General features: G+C 31.1%; 2 protein-coding genes across 2 annotated transcripts in view; both read left to right on the top strand.

The window, feature by feature from the left end:
- The window catches only part of LOC119681941 (echinoderm microtubule-associated protein-like CG42247), a 12,549-nt gene extending 4,035 nt beyond the window's left edge, over positions 1 to 8,514 (top strand). Inside the window, exons 2-8 of the mRNA XM_038095256.1 lie at positions 2,151 to 2,300; positions 2,370 to 2,541; positions 2,623 to 2,718; positions 2,788 to 3,186; positions 4,287 to 4,707; positions 7,638 to 8,034; positions 8,109 to 8,514. Of these exons, the coding sequence (XP_037951184.1) occupies positions 2,151 to 2,300; positions 2,370 to 2,541; positions 2,623 to 2,718; positions 2,788 to 3,186; positions 4,287 to 4,707; positions 7,638 to 8,034; positions 8,109 to 8,262 (1,789 nt within the window). The 3' untranslated portion in view covers positions 8,263 to 8,514. The remainder of the gene's footprint in view (positions 1 to 2,150; positions 2,301 to 2,369; positions 2,542 to 2,622; positions 2,719 to 2,787; positions 3,187 to 4,286; positions 4,708 to 7,637; positions 8,035 to 8,108) is intronic.
- Positions 8,515 to 14,844: 6,330 nt separating this feature from the next.
- Positions 14,845 to 19,129, top strand: LOC119665962 (caprin homolog). Its single transcript, XM_038075222.1, has 4 exons — positions 14,845 to 15,220; positions 16,184 to 16,366; positions 16,442 to 16,608; positions 16,669 to 19,129. The coding sequence occupies exons 1-4, from the start codon at positions 14,987 to 14,989 to the stop codon at positions 19,103 to 19,105; spliced, it is 3,021 nt and encodes a 1,006-aa protein (XP_037931150.1). The 5' UTR covers positions 14,845 to 14,986; the 3' UTR covers positions 19,106 to 19,129.
- Positions 19,130 to 19,431: the final 302 nt, after the last annotated feature.

The raw sequence follows: 19,431 nt of genomic DNA on the forward strand, positions 1-19,431 counted from the left end.
GCTATTAATACGAGTACATTTAAAAAAATAAACATAAAACATAAAAGTCATAATATTAAAATCTTTATTTCGATCCAATGTATTGATCGACATACCTCTGTTTAATAATGTTTACTTCTTTACTTGTTGAGCCATAACAATCCGTTACTAGGTTTCGGTCGTATATCAATTCCGGTTAGTGCTCCCCCAGCTTGATCATTCCACTGGAGAGTGATCAGAGGTCTTACATAAACTGATACCGGTGTGGACTAATAGGTCCATACGTGACTGACTAAGTACAGATTAATCTAATCTAAACTAATACAATCGCCTTATTATGTTCAAGAAAATCAATTCTTCAGAATTTTCTCTAGACATTGCAAACTGATTGACTTTTCTATTGAAACGTTTCTATTGACATTGCATGAGCATAATGCATAGATATATAAACCATTATAAAAATCAGGAGTTTATAATAAAAAAACGTACCCAAAAGAAGTTTTTTCTGTAAGTTGGCAGCACTGTAAAAAAAGATTCCAATTTATTCCAAGCCTTATAGTGATCATCAGTTGTAGTATCATTCGTTTGCAAATATAAATTCAGTATTTTGAAAGAGTCTTCTACTTCAGAAGGCTGATGAATAATTACATCCACGGAACGAACCCTCATTACTTTCCGTTGCGCTTAGAATTGGATCCAGTAATTTAGAGCTATAGTGCTCAATAATATCGTCATCTGCAGGAAAGCTTGATGTACAAATTTCACAAGTTCAATATAATCATTAAGAGTAGCATTGGAAGTTATTTTAATTAAGAAAAAAAAATTGAACATTTGGTTTGGAAAAAGGGACTTCCCCTAACAGCAAAATGCATTTATACTTAAAACGAAAATTCGACTTATGGAATGCACTTTCTCATATTCCTATCGGCACGGAACAAAATTTTTGTTCGGTTATAGAGAAATTCGAGTTATAGAAGTTCGAGTTATGAAAACAGAATTGCCTTAGTGCACTGTTTTTGGTTCGAGGTATGGAAAATTCGAGTTATAGAAATTCGAATTATGGAAGTTTACTGTATTAATATAGTATATAATGTGTACTCATTATGCTTTTATCAGCTGTTTTTCTAATAATACTTTAGATTGTTCTAAGAATGCCCACAGCCATGTTTATGTGTTTTGAGCTCAAAAAATCAATGAATGTGGTCGACCATGTAGCGTTCTCACTGGACAAGGACTTCTGTCTATTCCTGTCTGTCTGTTTCTGAAATGATCATTTCAGGCATTTAGATTATTTAGAGTTGATTATAGTCTTAAAAAATTCTTTGAAGTATTTGAAATGAATTCAGATTTTGTATTTTATTTCATAATTCCGGATACATAAATAAATTAAAATATTAATTAAATTTAAATTATAAGACTTTGTTTAAGGAAAAGGATTAAGTATAGTAATCATGATAGTAACTAATTGAGTTATATGCACGTTGAAATTCGAAAATGTATCCACAATTACATTTTGTGACGAAAAGAAGCATTAGTCAAACTGAATGTGTTATAACAGATCAGTAGCAAATATTCTTGTATCCACTCTTTTTTTATGTATATTGTAGTAAATTAAATTAGAAGATATTATGGAACTTTGATTATGCTAACGTGTTTCGAAACGGTTGCTCTTTTTTCGATTTTTATAAGTCAGTTTTTTTATGGAGTATTCCTGCTTCTTGGCGACGCCCAAGAAAATAATAATAAATTATTGGCTTAAATTGAATAGCAATTGTAGTAAAAATTTAAGATAAATATAGTTCGCTGATAATATCTAGATTTTCTAGATATCAACTTAACAGAAGCATAGGAGAGATACAGTAATAAAAATAATAAATCTAAGATATTCTTTGGACCACAACACATAAGACAAATAAATTAGAAAATAAGTCATAATCAAAGTATCAAAGTCCGAAGACTACTTTCTCTTTGCTGAAGACAACCTCTACCACTACTGGCAGATGTATTTATAGTCTCTTTAAATTTAACTAAAAAGCTTACTGCCACATTGTCAGTGGACTAAGTTATATAATTGAATGCATTTACTTCAGTTATTAACTCAAAAACAAATCACCAACTTAATAATTTATTATAACATTAGATCCACTACTTAATTATATAATCTGTTATAGTCACGGTTACCGAGGTATTGATGCGAGACGTAATCTTTGGGTCTTACCATCTGGGGAATTGCTTTATTATGTAGCCGCTGTAGCTGTGTTGCTCGATCGTGATGAAGATGCGCAGCGTCATTATATTGGACATACAGAAGATATCATGTGGTAAGTAAACATATTCCATAAAATTACTTATTAATAAAAACAAAAACTTTAAATAACTTATATTCTTAGCATGGATGTGCATCCATCAAGAGAACTTGTTGCATCCGGACAGAAAGCAGGTCGAGATCGTAAATCACAAGCGCACGTACGCATATGGAGTACTGAATCTTTACAAACCTTATATGTGTTCGGAATGGGTGAATTGGACAGTGGAGTTACTGCCGTAGCATTTTCACAATTGGTAAGTAATTCCCAATATAACTATATTATTTTAATTAAAAAAAAATTAATTTGTTTGATTATTCAAATAATAATTCCATAGAACGGTGGTAGTTACATTTTAGCTGTGGATAGTGGACGTGAAAGCATACTATCTGTTTGGCAATGGCAATGGGGACATCTATTAGGAAAAGTAGCTGTAAGTTATTATAAAATATCCTACATCTATTATACACAAACCATTTTTATTTATATATTTTTTCTGAAGACATTGCAAGAAGGTTTGTCGGGAGCAGCTTTTCATCCATTAGATGATAATCTTATTATAACACATGGACGTGGTCATTTGGCTTTTTGGCATAGACGTAAAGATGGTTTCTTTGAGCGTACCGATATAGTGAAACAGCCCTCACGTTCTCATGTCACAAGCGTTCAATTTGAACCGGATGGCGATGTAATCACTGCTGATTCGGATGGTTTTATAACAATCTATTCAGTCGACTCTGATGGTGCTTATTTTGTGCGTACCGAATTTGAAGCACATAACAAAGGTATTGGTTGTCTCATCATGCTGGGAGAGGGTACTTTATTATCAGGTGGTGAAAAAGATCGAAAAATCGCTGCATGGGACTCACTGCAAAATTATAAAAAAATTGCCGATACAAAGGTAAGCTGGAATTCTAAATTATTATTATTGAATTAAACTACTAAATCACTAATAATAGCAAATAATTTTATTGTACATGTACTATATATTATTTAATTTCACGCAAGGGTAATTTATTTTTAAAGGGTTGCATTCAACATTTTTTGTCTTAAATGGCTTGTTTTATATATAATAAGATCATTAATATGAAAGCTCTTTGTATAGTAGATTATGCTCATTATACCATGTTTCTACTGCTTACTTAGTAAGCTACTTAAATAACTTTAAGATTTTGAGGTTTCCATAGACGTAAGTTACTTATTGCATGTGAAAAAGCTTTTATGTGTCAGTAAGTTCACATAAAACGAAGATGCTTTTTGTAAGGTTACACTTACTGAGTAAGCAATGGAAACATACTATTCTGCTACGTTTCTAGTGGCTTACTTGAGATTCAAATAATTCAATTAATCTCAAGTAAGTTAATTGTTCTATCAAAGCCAGTGGAAACGTATTATTACATTCAATATTTTGGGTCTAATTTCCTTCGTTTTATTTTTAAGTACGTTAAAAAGCACGGAAGCTCTTTGTGAGGTTAATGAAATTTACTTAGCATCCTTAAGTAAGTTAACTGGTCTAACAGTAACAGTCGAAACATGCTGTTAGCCACGTTAAAAAGCAAAGCTTTCTAAATGAGACAAATAGAAACATTATATTAGTCCCTATGATTTCTTTTTATACGAAGCTATTTTAAGCGGACATTTCGGTTAGCCGCACAGATATGGTAGTTTCGTCTGGACACACTTTAGAGAGTTTTCATTATATTGAATACTTTTAAGAAATATCTCCTATATATTTGTTATTATAAATTCTGTAATTCAATCATTAATAACTACATGAGAGATGCCCTGAATGATTGACTCAACAATAATAAAATATTTAAACATTTATTGTTATTATAAATTTAATTATCAAATTTATTGCATTGATATTAAGATATTGAAATTGAAATTGAAATATATTATTTACCTCATTACATTAACAATAAATAACACTTAAATTGCGAGTAAAATAATTCTTTACAATAAATAAACAGAAAATTAATCGGAAAACATTTTTTTTAGCTGCCGGAGTCTGCTGGTGGCGTACGCACTATTTATCCCCAACGTCCGGGCCGGAATGACGGCAATATATACGTTGGCACCACACGTAACAATATCCTTGAGGGCTCTTTACAACGGCGATTCACACAAGTTGTTTTCGGACACGGCCGTCAATTGTGGGGTTTGGCCGCACATCCTGAAGACGAGCTTTACGCTACCGCTGGCCATGACAAACACATCGCCTTGTGGCGTAAAAATAAACTTATTTGGAGCATACAAACGGGCTATGAATGCGTTTCGTTAGCATTTCATCCATTTGGTACCGCTCTGGCTGCTGGCAGCACTGAGGGTCATTTACTTGTAATAAATTGTGAAAATGGTTCGGTGATGTTGACATTGCGAGTGTGCGGTTCACCGTTAAATTGTGTTGCCTACAATCAAGGTAAGTCTTAACACTTTGATGTATTTGACAGCGAATCATTTGTTGCAAACAAGTGACCTGGAAATTTTATTTTTATTGAAAAATCTATTAAATACAGTAAATATATTTTTTTTTGACTTAAATCAGAGAATATAAAATTTAATATTAAAACAATTTTTAACTATTGTAAATAGATTTTACTATTTTATATTATATTATATTCTAATGGTGTTTCAATTGGTAAAAATTAAGAGAATGAACTTAAATCTAGATTGTATTCAATCTATATTTACTCTCGATCTGTCAAATTTTATTGTCCAGTCGAACATAGAATCAATTCAGACTTTATTTGCCAAGTCATTTAAAACAGCTGTTAGTTTCAGGGTGATCGGAGGTACTTTAGCGAAATATCTAGAGTGTTATAAATTTATTTCAAGTGTTATTTATTTCAGCTGAGATTGACAGCCGAGAGATTTTGCAATTGAAAATGAATATTGCTCTAAAAATGAATCTCGATTAAAAAGTTGCCCCAGATTTACTAATCGAAAACCGCATAAGTGTTTACAAATAAGTCATATATTTTTATAAATGACATAACACTTCGTTCAATAATGTGTGTGACTGACACATAGATGGTTGCACTAATACTAAATAAATACTTTTTTTTCGAAAGTGTCAACCTTTTTAGGCTTACTGTCAAAATCATATGTTAATCCGACCATTTGTTTACAAGTTACAGTGCTTTAAGTGACGCTACTTTTGAGTTTTCAAAAAAAAATGAATTCAAAGCAATTCCGTGTGCTGATTTATCATTGTTTTTTAATGAAAAAAAATACTGTTCAATGCCAGGAATGGCTTGAAAAATATTATTCGGACTCTGCTCCATCAAAAAGAAGCATTTGTTATTGGTATGCCGAATTCAAACGTGGTCGTACAGACACCGATGACATTTCATCTACTGGACGGTCAAATGACGCTGTTATTCCGGGAAACGTTGAAAAAACACTGAAAATCATTATGTCCGACCGTAAAGTGAAAGTGAGGGAGATTGCTGACATTCTATAGATATCAGCAGGCAGTGTACACACCATAATACACGAACATTTGGGTATAAAAAAGGTGTTTTCCAAATGAGTGCCGCGTTTGCTCACACCGGAGTAAAAACAACAACGAATCGATGATTCAAAGAGCTGTTTGGACATGTTTACGCGCAATAAGTCGGAGTTTTTGCGTCGGTACATCACGATGGATGAAACATGGATCCACCATTTCACTCCAGAGTCAAATCTGACTCTGGATGCGCATGGAATAATATTCATCGACTATCTCCAGAAGGGAAAGACCATCAACAGCGACTATTATATAGCGTTATTGGAGCGTTTGAAAGACGAAATCGCAAAGAAACGATCTCATATGGCGAAGAAACAGTTTTGTTCCACCAAGACAATGCACCGTGTCACAAGTCAATGAAAACGATGGCAAAATTGAACGAATAGAGCTACGAATTGCTGCCGCACTCACCGTATTCCCCAGATCTGGCCCCCAGCGACTACTGGCTCTTCGCAGACCTCAAAAAGATGCTCCGTGGTAAGAGATTTGGCTCTAATGATGAAGTAATCGCCGAAACTAACACCTATTTTGAAGGCAAAGTAAAATCGTTTTACAAAGGCGGTAGATTGCAAAACCGTTGGAATGATTGTATCTCCCTAAAAGGGGACTATGTTGATGAATAAAAACGAATTTTGGCAAAAAAATGTGTTTTAATTAGTTAGTCACACACATTATTGAACGAAGTGTTATATGATATATTTTTCTTTAGTATGCAAAAGTGTACATATGTGCTTTATAACACAAAACACAAATTTCTAACGAGTAAACATTTTTGCCTTAGACATCCGTCCTTATAGAAAAAAAGAAAAGAAATTATAGAAAAAAAGCTGTTTAAACAAATATTTGAAAAAACTCTCTTTTTGACATGAAAAGAGGGAGATTTGGAAAATGCTGTCATCCAATAGTTTAGTTATGGTTCTAGACAATTTTAGACATAGAAAAAACAAATGTTTTGGTGTCTTCTTTACGAACCCCGGTAGACATCTAATATAGAAGATACCACAGGCCATCCTATAATCCAGTGTCCTATTAGAAAAATGATGATAACCTTAATATTTCTGTTTTTCTTCTGTGTACCAAGTCAGAAGTTCGACATTTTGAGTAAAATGGCCAAGTAGCTCTTGTCCTGGCTCCTGAAGAGTCCACTTCCTATTTGCCGGTCGCAGAAAATGATCATAAATCAATCTACGGCCTCTATGACTGACAGGAGCAGAGATTAAAATAGGAGTTTCCGTTGAAGACGAGCCCGGTCGGGTTGGTTTATCTGCCCGCTCATTTCCTACTATATTGTAACGCTTAATCCTGGTTTGTTTAAATTGTTCTTATAGCTTTAGAAAGCGATTTAGTGACTAGTTTTATAGTATTTTTGGTACAAAGTTATCAAATATTTCGCACACCTAAATCTTTTTGCAATATATTCAAAAATCAAGCAACTCAAGTACCCATAGCCTCAGCAAGTTTCTTTGATTTTTATACGGCAAGATTTCTTCATACGATTTTCTGTAGTCATTTATGTTTTCATTAAAGGTTACAGACAGGTATTAGTCTTTAAGATTCTGCAATTTAGTAACTTCTTTTTGTATTTTTTTTATATTATTTTAAAATACTATTATTATAATATATAATATATATCAACAAGATATATGTATAACTGTTTTCAAATATGAACTATTGATATCTTCTTTTAATAAATAAACTATTATTTTTGTTTGATTTAAACAAATGAAATTATTAGTTTAATACACGTATGAATTATTTTTTAATATTATTTATAAAAATATAAATCTAAAGCTGGCAAAACCCAAATAGTTACATATATTTTTATTAATTTTTGTTTATAGTTGGTGACATGATCGCAATGGGCTCACAAAATGGTAGCATTTATCTTTTCCGTGTCTCTCGAGATGGTTTCTCATACAAAAAAGTGAATAAAATTCGTGGCTCCCAACCGTTAACGCATTTGGACTGGAGTATGGATGGCAATTATGTACAAACAGTAACAATTGATTTCGATTTACTTTTCTGGGATGCAAAGTCACTCTCACCAGAGCGCAGTCCCATTGCCATGAAAGACGTTAAATGGTTAACAAGCAACTGTACAGTCGGCTTTTTGGTTGCTGGCATGTGGAGCAATCGCTACTACAGCAACACTACTTCGATCATAGCCACCTGCAGTCGTTCATCTACACAGGATATGCTAGTTTCAGGCGATGCAGATGGTTATTTACGTTTGTTTAGGTAATATTTACATATTTTTTTTTATTAACTTTTCAATACTCATATATTATGTGGAAAATACCTGTTTATTTTAGATATCCATGCATTAGTCCACGTGCAGAGTTTCATGAATCAAAGGTGTACTCTGGTATGCTTGCATGCGCACGTTTCCTTTACGGGGATCAAACAGTTGTTACAGTGGGTGGCACAGACGCTTCCCTCATGGTCTGGGATCTTGTTGAGGAATAGCTGAAATGGCCACCGTGGCGACCCGCTGCACAACATGAGGCGCGCTATAATGACTATTGGCATAGACGTTTCTCGAAAGCGTCGTCAACCGGCTTAGATAGTGACTCCAACGAATATCAATAGCTGGAATTGAATGTGCTCTAGTTCTTAATAGCAATGACCTTAGTATAAGCGCAGCTTTTTATATAATCAGATCTAAAATAAATCGAAGAGGCATTATTTTTTGTCTATTTTGTTATAGAAATTATCAAAAGAAATTTTAAAATTGAAATTAATAATCGTAAAAAAAAAACCTTTAAAATATTTGCAAATAAATTTTTCTTTTTAAAAATTTTATAAATAAAATTGTCCCAAAAATATAATATTTTTAATTGAAGGTTGTTAAATTAATTGGAATTGGGTTTCAGTAAAAATGTACTAAAATAAATTAAAAAATACATATCGAAATTACACTAGAACAAAACATTTTTTATATATAATATTTAAGAAGCCTTCAATTAAAAAAAAAATCAGAATAATTATTTCATTTGAATTAAAGAATTAAATTACTTCCGAAACAAACTTCCAGAGGAAATTAATTACAAAAAAGCTTCCATTTGAATTAAATAATTAATTTGCATAAATTTTACAAACTTCCATTTTAAATTGCCTGTTTACTGCATTCGATATTCATCGAATGCTAAATGCAACATATATATTTAATTTATACATTAATTTTTCTATTTTATAAAATATATTTTTAAAAATTACTCCGCATCCTTTTATAATAGACTTACAGCCACTGGTGGATTCAACAGTTAAAATCAAATATTTATACCTAACATGACATTTTTACTAATCTATTTTTATTTCTTTATACTATATATAGTTTTATATTATATATTCATACAAACTGTATACATATCAATATATTAATGACTTCATATAAAAGCATTTGTGTTCAATTTTAATTCAATTTAATTTATGAAAGTACATTAATAATTTTAATTATGGAGGAATAATAAAAATTATAAACAAGAAATTAAAGCACCTTTGAACAAGTTTAAGCAAATATTGTACTTTATTATAGACAAAATGTTGAAAATTAATAAAATCAAATAAATAATTGTTATAAAAAAGTTTTTTTCTTATATTTGTTAATAAACTTAAAATAGAAATAATAAACTCTAAAAGTAGCCTTTCGACTTATACCATGTTCTCACTACAACTAAATCAATTTATGTTAATCAAAGTAACATTCGGTCTTTTTCATTGACATAAGTTGGTTTAAGCATGTAAAAGAGCTTTTAAGTGTCAGAAAGTTTGTATAAAAGTTTTTTCTTAGATTTATTAATAAATAGATGAAATATTGGAAGGCATCTTTTTACACCAAAGCCGACTTATACCATATTCTCACTACAACTAAATCAATTTATGTTAATCAAATTAACATTCGGTCATTTCCATTGACATAAGTTGATTTATGCACGTGAAAGAGCTTTTAAGTGTTAGAAAGTTCAGTGAAAGTTCTAAGAGAGCTTTTGTTTGTTCACATTTGAACTGTATTGTTAGCAAAATTAAATGATTGATCATGGAAAACGCAGAAACTACAAAATATGTTGTGTATAATATTTATTTAAAAAAAACAAACATTTTAAAAATTCTTACTCTTTGTTTATTTTTTGCTTATTTACATTTTGTTTTATGTGTCAAATATGTCATTTCAATAATTTCCCTTTTGGAAAACATGTTTTGCAATTGGCTTTTTCTTTTGTAAGCAAATCACAAAAGAACAACCGTTTATTTTTATAATAACATATGAAACAACAACACTGCTGGCTTATTTAGTCCAATTTTTTTGAAACCGCTTAACTAATGACCAGCTCAAATTGCATGATTGATTGCCAAGATTAAAAATTCGTCTATTTGGAACGGTTTTTGGAAGTACGTACAAAATTTCCAGTTAACTGTCAACAAATATTTTACAAATAATACTCAATTCTTTTTCATTTACTAAAATTAAAAAATTATGCTCATCTCTCAAAAAGCTCAAAAATACAAATTTCATTCACAATCATGTAAATAATTAAATATTCTTACCTATAATTGTAAAGAATTATTATTCATTTTCGAAAACTTTAAATTTAAATTTTATAACATGTTTTGCATATATAAGCCTAACACAATTTCCGGTTCTTCCAGAATTGCCGCCAGAGGTAGTACTTATTTTATGTTGTTCTTTTGCGACATACTCACAAAAGAAAAGGACTAATGTTGCATTCGACATTTTAAGAACAATTTCCCTTTATTTATTCTTAAGTAATGCCGTGAACGAATGCCGTAACATCTTAATGTTAAAGATCTTTAGTGAACGAACTTTGCTACTGTTGATTCCCAAAAGTTAAAGTTTTACATTATCGTTTCAGGTTTTCATTTGGGAAATTTTAAGTTTCAAAAAAAAGTTCAATTTCTAAAGTATAGAATATATGTTTAAGAAATAGAATAAATATTTATCTATTTCATTTCAATGTTTTAACTAAAATATTAAATATCTCCAAAAAAATTTAGCAAATATATCATATATTAAAATTTATTCATAAATAACAATCCAGCATATGTGCAAAGTAAATATGTTATTTTGTGAAAGTAGTTAAAAAGCGTGAACATATGATAAATTTAATAATCAAATTACAATATTAAGTCGTGTAAATCGATATTTTTGCTTTTTAATTTCAGATGTCAATTCAAAATTTTTAAAAGCTAAAATTACAATCAAAACTCTTATGTGAATCTAATATAAACTCTTCTTGTATGAATTTTTATTTCTGTTGATATTTGCTTATCGTTTTTTATAACTTAAAATTTTTAAGTAAATTAAAATTTTGTGCAACACTTCACTGATGTTATACCGAATACCAAACAAATTATCAGACTTGATGCCTCCATAATTCATAATAATTGACCAAAAAACAAGTTTTGGTCGAGATTAAATTTTAATCTCCTAAGAAATGATAAATATTTTTCTGTGCAACTCTACAAATGGCCTAATATCGTAGATTTTTTTACGATCTTAGAAGAATTGGAAGAAAAATATCAAAATCTATTTAAAACAAAAATTGAAAATGCCGAAATGAGTAAATTTTTGTTAAATTTGTTTAGTAATAGTTTTATACATAATTATAACTAAAATTTTTTAAATTATTGTTATAAAACTATAACAATAAACTATACTATTTTGTACAAAATTATAATTAAATGCTTTATATATACCATAGAAATTTATCAAAGACACGAAACGAAACATTACAAGAGAAAAACATCAAAAATAATCTCCAATGTATAATGTAAACGATGGAGATTAAAAATGCAGATTAACTTAATCTGGTTCTCTTAATCTCACAATGTAAACGTAGTATTAGACTACCAATAGCATTCATGTTTTTATACGGACAAATTGCAATTATAATATTGTGCAGTAAATCCAGTCAGAAATTTTATTTCTTAATTTTTGTAATACGTTTTTGTCACATATAAAAATATATTTCACAAAATTCCGCATATAATAATTTTTTGTTTAAATTGATGATATAATTTCGAAAAAACAAAGTTACTTGTAAAAATTCAAAATGCAAAGTTCAAATTAATATGACAAAATTATAATCTGGTCACCTTAGCAAAAATTACAAATGAAATATGAAATTTGATTGGTAAAAAAAATTAGTTTCTTATTCCATACTGTGCGTGTGTGTATAACTCTTTTAGTAAAAGATTTGAATTTGAATTCTAGATTTTAATTTCGCAAACAAGTAATTTACGGTAAAGTCAAAAGAACAATATATACTACTTTGTTTTATATTGTTATAAAGTGCGAATCTTGATTGTAATACAGACAATTAGGTAATATAAAAAGAGAAGAGGTAAGTTTTACCATTAATATTGATGATTTCTTCTTTTGCTTTTTTATATATAAAATTAAAATCTATAAATGCTTCATTCCAACCATGAGTTAATGTTTTTCTAATATTTTGAAATCTATAATAATCAGGAAATATTACATATTCATAAGTTTAAACAATAATATTTTATATACCATAAAAGTGCTAAAACATTAAATTGACATACAAATTTCAGAATAATGGCGTTTTTGTTTGGTAAATCTAGATTCAATCTAGATTTACTCTTGATATTTTAAATTTTGTCGTCCAATGAAACATTTTTGAAATAAACCAACATTTTTGTAGTAGTATGAGTAGACATTTATATATTCCATGAATATATTGCATCAAATTACACTTTATTTGTAAAGTCATATAGAACGGCTGTTAATGTTAGGGTAATTTTGCAACTCTTGCAAAGTGTCTAGAGTGTTAATAATTAATCTCGAGTGTTTTACATTTCGCTCGAGATTTACCAATCGAAAATAAAATCGAAAATTGCATTAAAAGCGAATCTCGATTGATAAAGTTGCGCCAGATTTTCCGATCGAAAACCGCATAAGTTCAAAGTATTACTAATGTAATTGTTAGCTGCGCTGCAAAACAATAACAATGGGGTGAACCAGCAATTAAACTGCGAAATGTCGTTGGCAATGCGATTTTAACATATGATACGGTGCAAAAAAATAATATAAACAAAACGACAAGTGAAAACGGAGTTTCGCGAAAAAATAGCGTTTTATTTTTATTTTTTTAATTAATAATTATTTCCATGTTGATGCACCTCATCCTCAAAAGTTAATACACATGAACTAGTGTTAAATAAGCGAGTGGTAGAATGTCATTGTCGCTCGATAATTCTATTAAAATCTGCAGTTTTCATTTATTTACTACAGAAGTTAAGTTTTAAAGTAAATAATAAATAAAAGACTTACATTTAAAATTTCAAACATTTCAGCAGATTTTATATTTTATATATACAGTAGATATATACATATATACAGTAGAACTCTCACAAATTCGAACTCTAAAAAGAACTTTTGGTTATTTTTAGAACTTTTAGTTTAAATTTTTGAACAAATTCTGCTTTCCGTTTTTTTTTTTAAGTTTTGTATAAATTAGTTAGTTAAGACATGTTATTGTGCGTATTTTGTGTCAAAAAAAATAAAAGGGGGAACTCCCATAATGAAACGCATTAAAAAATGGAAGTTCAAAACGGATCTGAGTTTTTAATACCGATAATGATAATTCAAACAACATTGAAGATAACGTTCCCAATCTCACACCAAATATGTCTTATTCTGAAGCGATTAAAAGCATTAATATCTAAATAAATTGGTGCAAAAAGAATGATTCGTTTTTTACTGATCACATGACCAATCTTTTAACTGTCCGTAACGATAACATTGTAAAAAATTTGACTAAAACTAAAAAACAAACAAGTATTACTCAATATTTTATACAATAATACCTAAAGAGAATTGATTTCAACTGTAAAAAAAATTTTTTGTATAGAATGTTAATTTTTTGATCATTTTTTATAAAGTTCAGAAATTATAACTGCTTTCGAACTATTCGAAAAACCAAATGGTTATAATTTGAGATCTTCTACTGTATATTTTTTTATTTTTTATATATAAGATTTTTTCAACTATTCTTTAAACGCCAAAATTATTCATATAAATCAAAATAAAATTTTGTAAATAAATACAGCTGACATGTGTGATGCGTTGCCAGTTACTTTCGCATGTAATTCGTATCATATCAGCAAAGAAGATCCAGATCATTGTTTGCTGAAACGCAGCTATTAATAATGCCATTTAAATGTATGGACGGCGGCTATATTTTAATAATTATCGTAAAACTGTTTTGCAAATTATTTATTTGTTTATTTTTAACTTCAATTAATGACAAATATTGATGTTCATATTAATCTAAATCTTATATAAAAATATTTGCTTTTCACAAAACATATTTTACAACTTATCAGCTGTCAACCTAAAGTTCGCGCTTTGTGCTAACGATACATAAGTAATATTTAAAATTGTGTTAATAAATATACAATGAAACGTGATTATGAATCAGTGGCAACACCAATTTTCTAAAAATGTGAAAAAGTTAATCTAGTAACGTGTACGTCTAAAATTTAAATTTAATATATATATCATTCTATTTAAAATAGATATGTATTTAGTTTTCTACATCATTTGTAAACAATTATATGTGGTTAACGTTAAAATAAACTCTTCAAGCGCTTTGAAATGATTTTAAGTATAAAAAAAAATTAATTTAATTAAGTTTGCTAATCATAAAATAAATATGTTTTAAATATTATTAAAATTTTTTGTTGACATAAATAAATTTATTAAAATATTTTTAAGAAAAGATTTAGTTTTCTATTTTAAATGTAAGCAAAAGAATTAATGTAGTTCATGTTAAAATAAGTTCCTCAAGCGGTTTGAGTTAATTTGAAGTATGAAATGAATGAATTAAATTAAGTTTGCTAATCATGAAAAATATATTTTTTAGCTATTTATTTAAATTTTTTAATAACATTAAATAAATTTATTAAAACATTCTGAAAAAAGATTTTGCTATAAAGAACATGTTATCAGAGCTGTCAAAATATTTTTTCCACATCGTACTTGCATATCTTGCTTTGAACGAAAAGAGATTGAATGATAACTAGACATCATTTTCATTCGTTTCATATTTTTCTCAGTGCGTGCTGCGAGACTTTGTGCACTAATATTTAATATAAGAAATAATAATAATCATCTAATTAATATTAGCATAAATTTATAGAAAATATGCCTTCGGCTGCCGGAAAGTCATCGAGCGGTTCTATAACCGCTACTGAGAAAAGTTCAGACCCGTCGATTAGCAGCAATGCTGAAAGCAGCACCAGCATTACAAAGGAAAAAAGCGTTGCTATTACTGGAGTTGGCGTATCAGGATCTAATACAAGCATTGACATCAATAATCCAATAAAGCAGTCTATTACTACCATTGAACATAAAATACGTAATTTGGAAAAACGCAAGGTAATTAACATAAAATTAATTTTATAAATAGTTCTACAGTGTCTGGGGTACAATAGTGATGCCCTAAAAAGCAACTGTTAAGTGTACAATTTTAATTGTTATTATTTTTTTTTTAATATAATGCTTTTAAGTCCTTTACTCTATATATGTTATGGTTTAAATAGTAGAACAAAATGCAATATAACCCGGCAAAATATGAAATTCATTTGAAGTGCATTTATTTATTGAAAATAATTGTTTGACAAAAGTGCTTTTAAGTTAAGTCAAAGTGTTAAATTAAAATATATTTGAAGTTCTGAATTGTTTTATACCACCATTTTTGTGATGTCGCTCTTTGTCGTGTTCTATCGGTACGTTTCGCAGATTTTCGCGACGCCATGTTTATTGCAGTTGCCACCTTGTTTATACACAAAAAATAATACACGAAAAGTGTAAAGCAGGTAAAAAAACAAAAATTGATAACAGAATAAACAAAATATACAAAAAATTTAAATAAAATATACAAATTGGCTAGAGATGTTGAATGAAAATGTATGGACCTTAAAAACTTTGCATACCACTTGTCTCAGTACTCAATACGAGTGAAGAACTTTTGTTTTGTTATTGTGTGATTTGTCACTGATAAAATCCCTTTCGCAGCGGCCTTTGTTTAAAATACATTTGTAACGAAATGCCAAATGCGTCATAAACAATATTTTATGCTCTTTTGCATTACTACTGTTTTCTGCAACTGTTTATGAAAATAAAATGAATCTGCCAGTAAACAAACACGTATTGCGCATTTGTCTGCTAATGTTTGCTTTCGTTGAATCCCCGCTATTTGCTGATATACTAATTTATTTATTTTTGTTTACTTTATTTTACTAAGCAAGAGAGTTCAAGTAAAAGTAATAAAAATATGTTTTTGCTTATACTATACTTTATACAAGTGTTTAATACTATTAAATTTTCGTGAATAACTAGACAAAGTTGGAATCTTACCGTGCAATACAAGCCACAGGAAAGGAGTTGAGCTCCGATCAAAGAGCTGCGGTGGCAAAGTATGACGGTGTGATCGCTTCTTTGGAATTATGTCGAGATCTTGCTAAACAAATGCAGCAGTTCATAAAGGATGGTGAAAAGGAGCAGAAAAAGCAAGCACGCAAGGTAAGTCATTATAAAACTACTTTACTCAATTATTATGATATTATGACTCACTGTCTGTCTCTCTATTTTTTGTAGGATATAGTAATAAAGGCGCAAGCCGAAACGGCCAAAATTCGTGAAGTGCTTATTATACAAAATATCCTAACTTGTTTTTCTGACGAAACCATTCGTGCTGACTTCCTTAATGGTGACAACGATGCGATTAAGTTGGAAGCAAGTGATTTTGAAGCATTGGATAAATTGTACGTCTATACAAATTATTTAATTAAATTTATAAAATAATTATTTGCTTAATGTCACAGTTATGTTGATGTTCAAATACGTCGTCCTGAAACAGTTGATGATGCTTTATACGCTGCTTCTGCACAAAAAGCTGCTGAAATCTTCTCCATGACAATTGATAATCGCCCAAAACAGTACGGAGAGACAACATTTGAAAATTTGCATAAGATTTTCAATCAAATTCAGGACTGTGGGTATTTGGATAAGATTTACTTGCATGGTCCGGAACCAGTTTCGGATGAAGCAGTTGGAAATTTGATTGAAGATACTGTAGCTGTAGAAGAATCATTAGAAGAAGGTGTAGAGAAAATGAATTTGTCGGATGGTGATAATGGAAATGCTGAGCTACAATCCGTCTCAGTTTCGAGCAGTGACAGTTGTGGTTTATTGCAAAATCCCCTTCCCACGTTGGAGTTCACACAGCAGAAAAATATTGTAAAAGAAGTTGAGGGTCAGTCACAACAGTTAAATACCCAAACTTCCACACAAACTCCAACTGGCATGCAGGCTCCAGCGCAAGTTGCAGTTGTAACTGGGCAAAATTTCCAACCAGGACCACCTTCCGGTACAGCAACTCCTGTCCATTTAAATATGTATCCTCAGCAAATGCAAATACAAGCTCCTACTCAGTTACAGCAGGTACAGCCAGGTGGTATCATTAATGTTCCGCAAGTTCCACCACCACCTCAGATAGTTGGAGGCCCACCCACGCAGCAGCGTCAACTAGCTGGTAGTCCAGTAGGAGCCCAACTATCTCAAGGTGCACCAATGGCATTGCACGGAGCCCCACAACCAGGCCATTATCCACCAACAACGGTACGTGCTGTCGAGCAGGGCTTTTTTAAGCAGCAATATTTGCAGAACATACGTCCGTTAGCAGAAGTAATTGGTGGTGGTAATTTCTACTTCCTGCAGGACAGTGAGTTGGATTCGCCGGAAATTGGTACTGTAACAGGTAGCGCTGTACCAGTAAACAATGTTGTCTATGATCAACAACAGCAACAAACTATTCAGCTGCAGCAACAACAACAACCAGCACCTGTTAATATTATGAATCCGCATACTGAAATTCATACGCCTACTGAATTGCATAAAGTTCAAGAATCGCACTCGCAACAACAGTTAATAGTAAATAACATGCAAACACAACAACAACCCCCCACACAACCGATTCCAACACAAACGTTCACTAATCAGTCATTCCCGCCCATTCAACATGTACAAACACCAACAATCAACAATAACAATACCCCAACTCTAAGCAGCACCACACCAAGCCCAATGTTTCAACAAAAACCACAATTATTTTCCCCTGTTAGCACATTGCAGCAACAACAACAACAACTTTTGCATCAACAGGATGTAATAAATGTGGGTAATAACGCGCAGCAGCAAATATTGCTTAATGACCCACAACAACAACCAATGATGATTATGGCACGATTAGCTGCGCCTCAAGCAAGAATACCACCTCAGCAGGCACCACCTCAAACTTTAGGTATGCAACCAGGTGATGTTACTACTCCTAGTGTCGGATTTTCTTTTGATAATCCAGTCGTTTCATCTCTCTCCTATGAACAACAAGTTCAACAACTGGCAGCAACAGGAGCTTTGAAACCGAATCCAACAGAAGAAACTAAAGGCACAGAGGAAACTCATAACTTCAGTTCCGATTCAGTTAAAGAATGGGAAGCTTCGCTTACTTCAACACGTCCAGTAACAAATAGTTCATCGTTAGCTCAAACAAATGCTACTGCTACTGCCGCTCTTACAAATGTTTTGAAACCAGGGGGCTTAGATGGTAAGTGGAGTACTGAAGTAAGTAGTGTAGTAGCACCGCAGCCATCAAATATAGTACCACGTAAGAATGAATGGGCCAGTGGTGGCAACAATAACAACAACAACAATAATAATAATAATGGCGGCGGTGCCAACAGTTATGGTGAAGCATCTACATCATCCGACAATTCGCATGAAACTAACCATTGGAACTCAAATCAACCAGATGGCGGCTATGGTGGACGCGGTGGTGGTCGAGGCCCTTATCAACGTCGTGGCGACGATCGACGTGATCGTGATGACCGCCGTGATGATCGTGGACGAACAGGAGGAAGCGGTGGATATCGTGGTCGACCTAACAATTACTCATCACAGCAAAACGGTAACCGTGGTAATGGCAGTAGTGGTATGTACTTCAGAAATAATGAGAGTTCCTCAACCGGTACATATTACCAAAATGGTGGTGGGAACATTTACGGTAAAGACAACACCCGTTATGAGGGCTCCAACAACTACCGCAACACTCGTAACGGCTCTAATGTTCGTGGCAATGGACCACCGCGTGCAATGGGACGCAACAATAATGGTAGTAACAATGGTGGTTCCTCCAATGCATCTTATATGAATCCCCGACAATCCAATAGGATGCCCATGGGTGGTGGCTTAGACAAAAACTAAAACAAGCAGCATTTTATTTGTTTTAAAAACAAATCATGTTTAGAGAAATATAAGAACCCAGAGTACATAAAATTAATATCTAAGAAAAGCGCAAAAATAAAAAAAACCTAATAAAAAGTTGAAAATAGCAAACATCATGAATTACTAAAAGAGTTATATATCTAATTTATACGAAAAGTAATTATTATACAGAAAAGTAAGAAACATATATACTTCAAAAGAAACGAAAAACATACTAATTTCATTAAGAAACTTTATTTTATGTTCATCGTTTTTAATAAATAAAAGTAATTACATTAATTATATTCAATGGTTAAATTGTTCTT

This window comes from Teleopsis dalmanni, chromosome 1, assembly GCF_002237135.1.
Source record: "Teleopsis dalmanni isolate 2A chromosome 1, ASM223713v2, whole genome shotgun sequence".
Classification (NCBI taxonomy): Eukaryota; Metazoa; Arthropoda; class Insecta; order Diptera; family Diopsidae; genus Teleopsis; species Teleopsis dalmanni.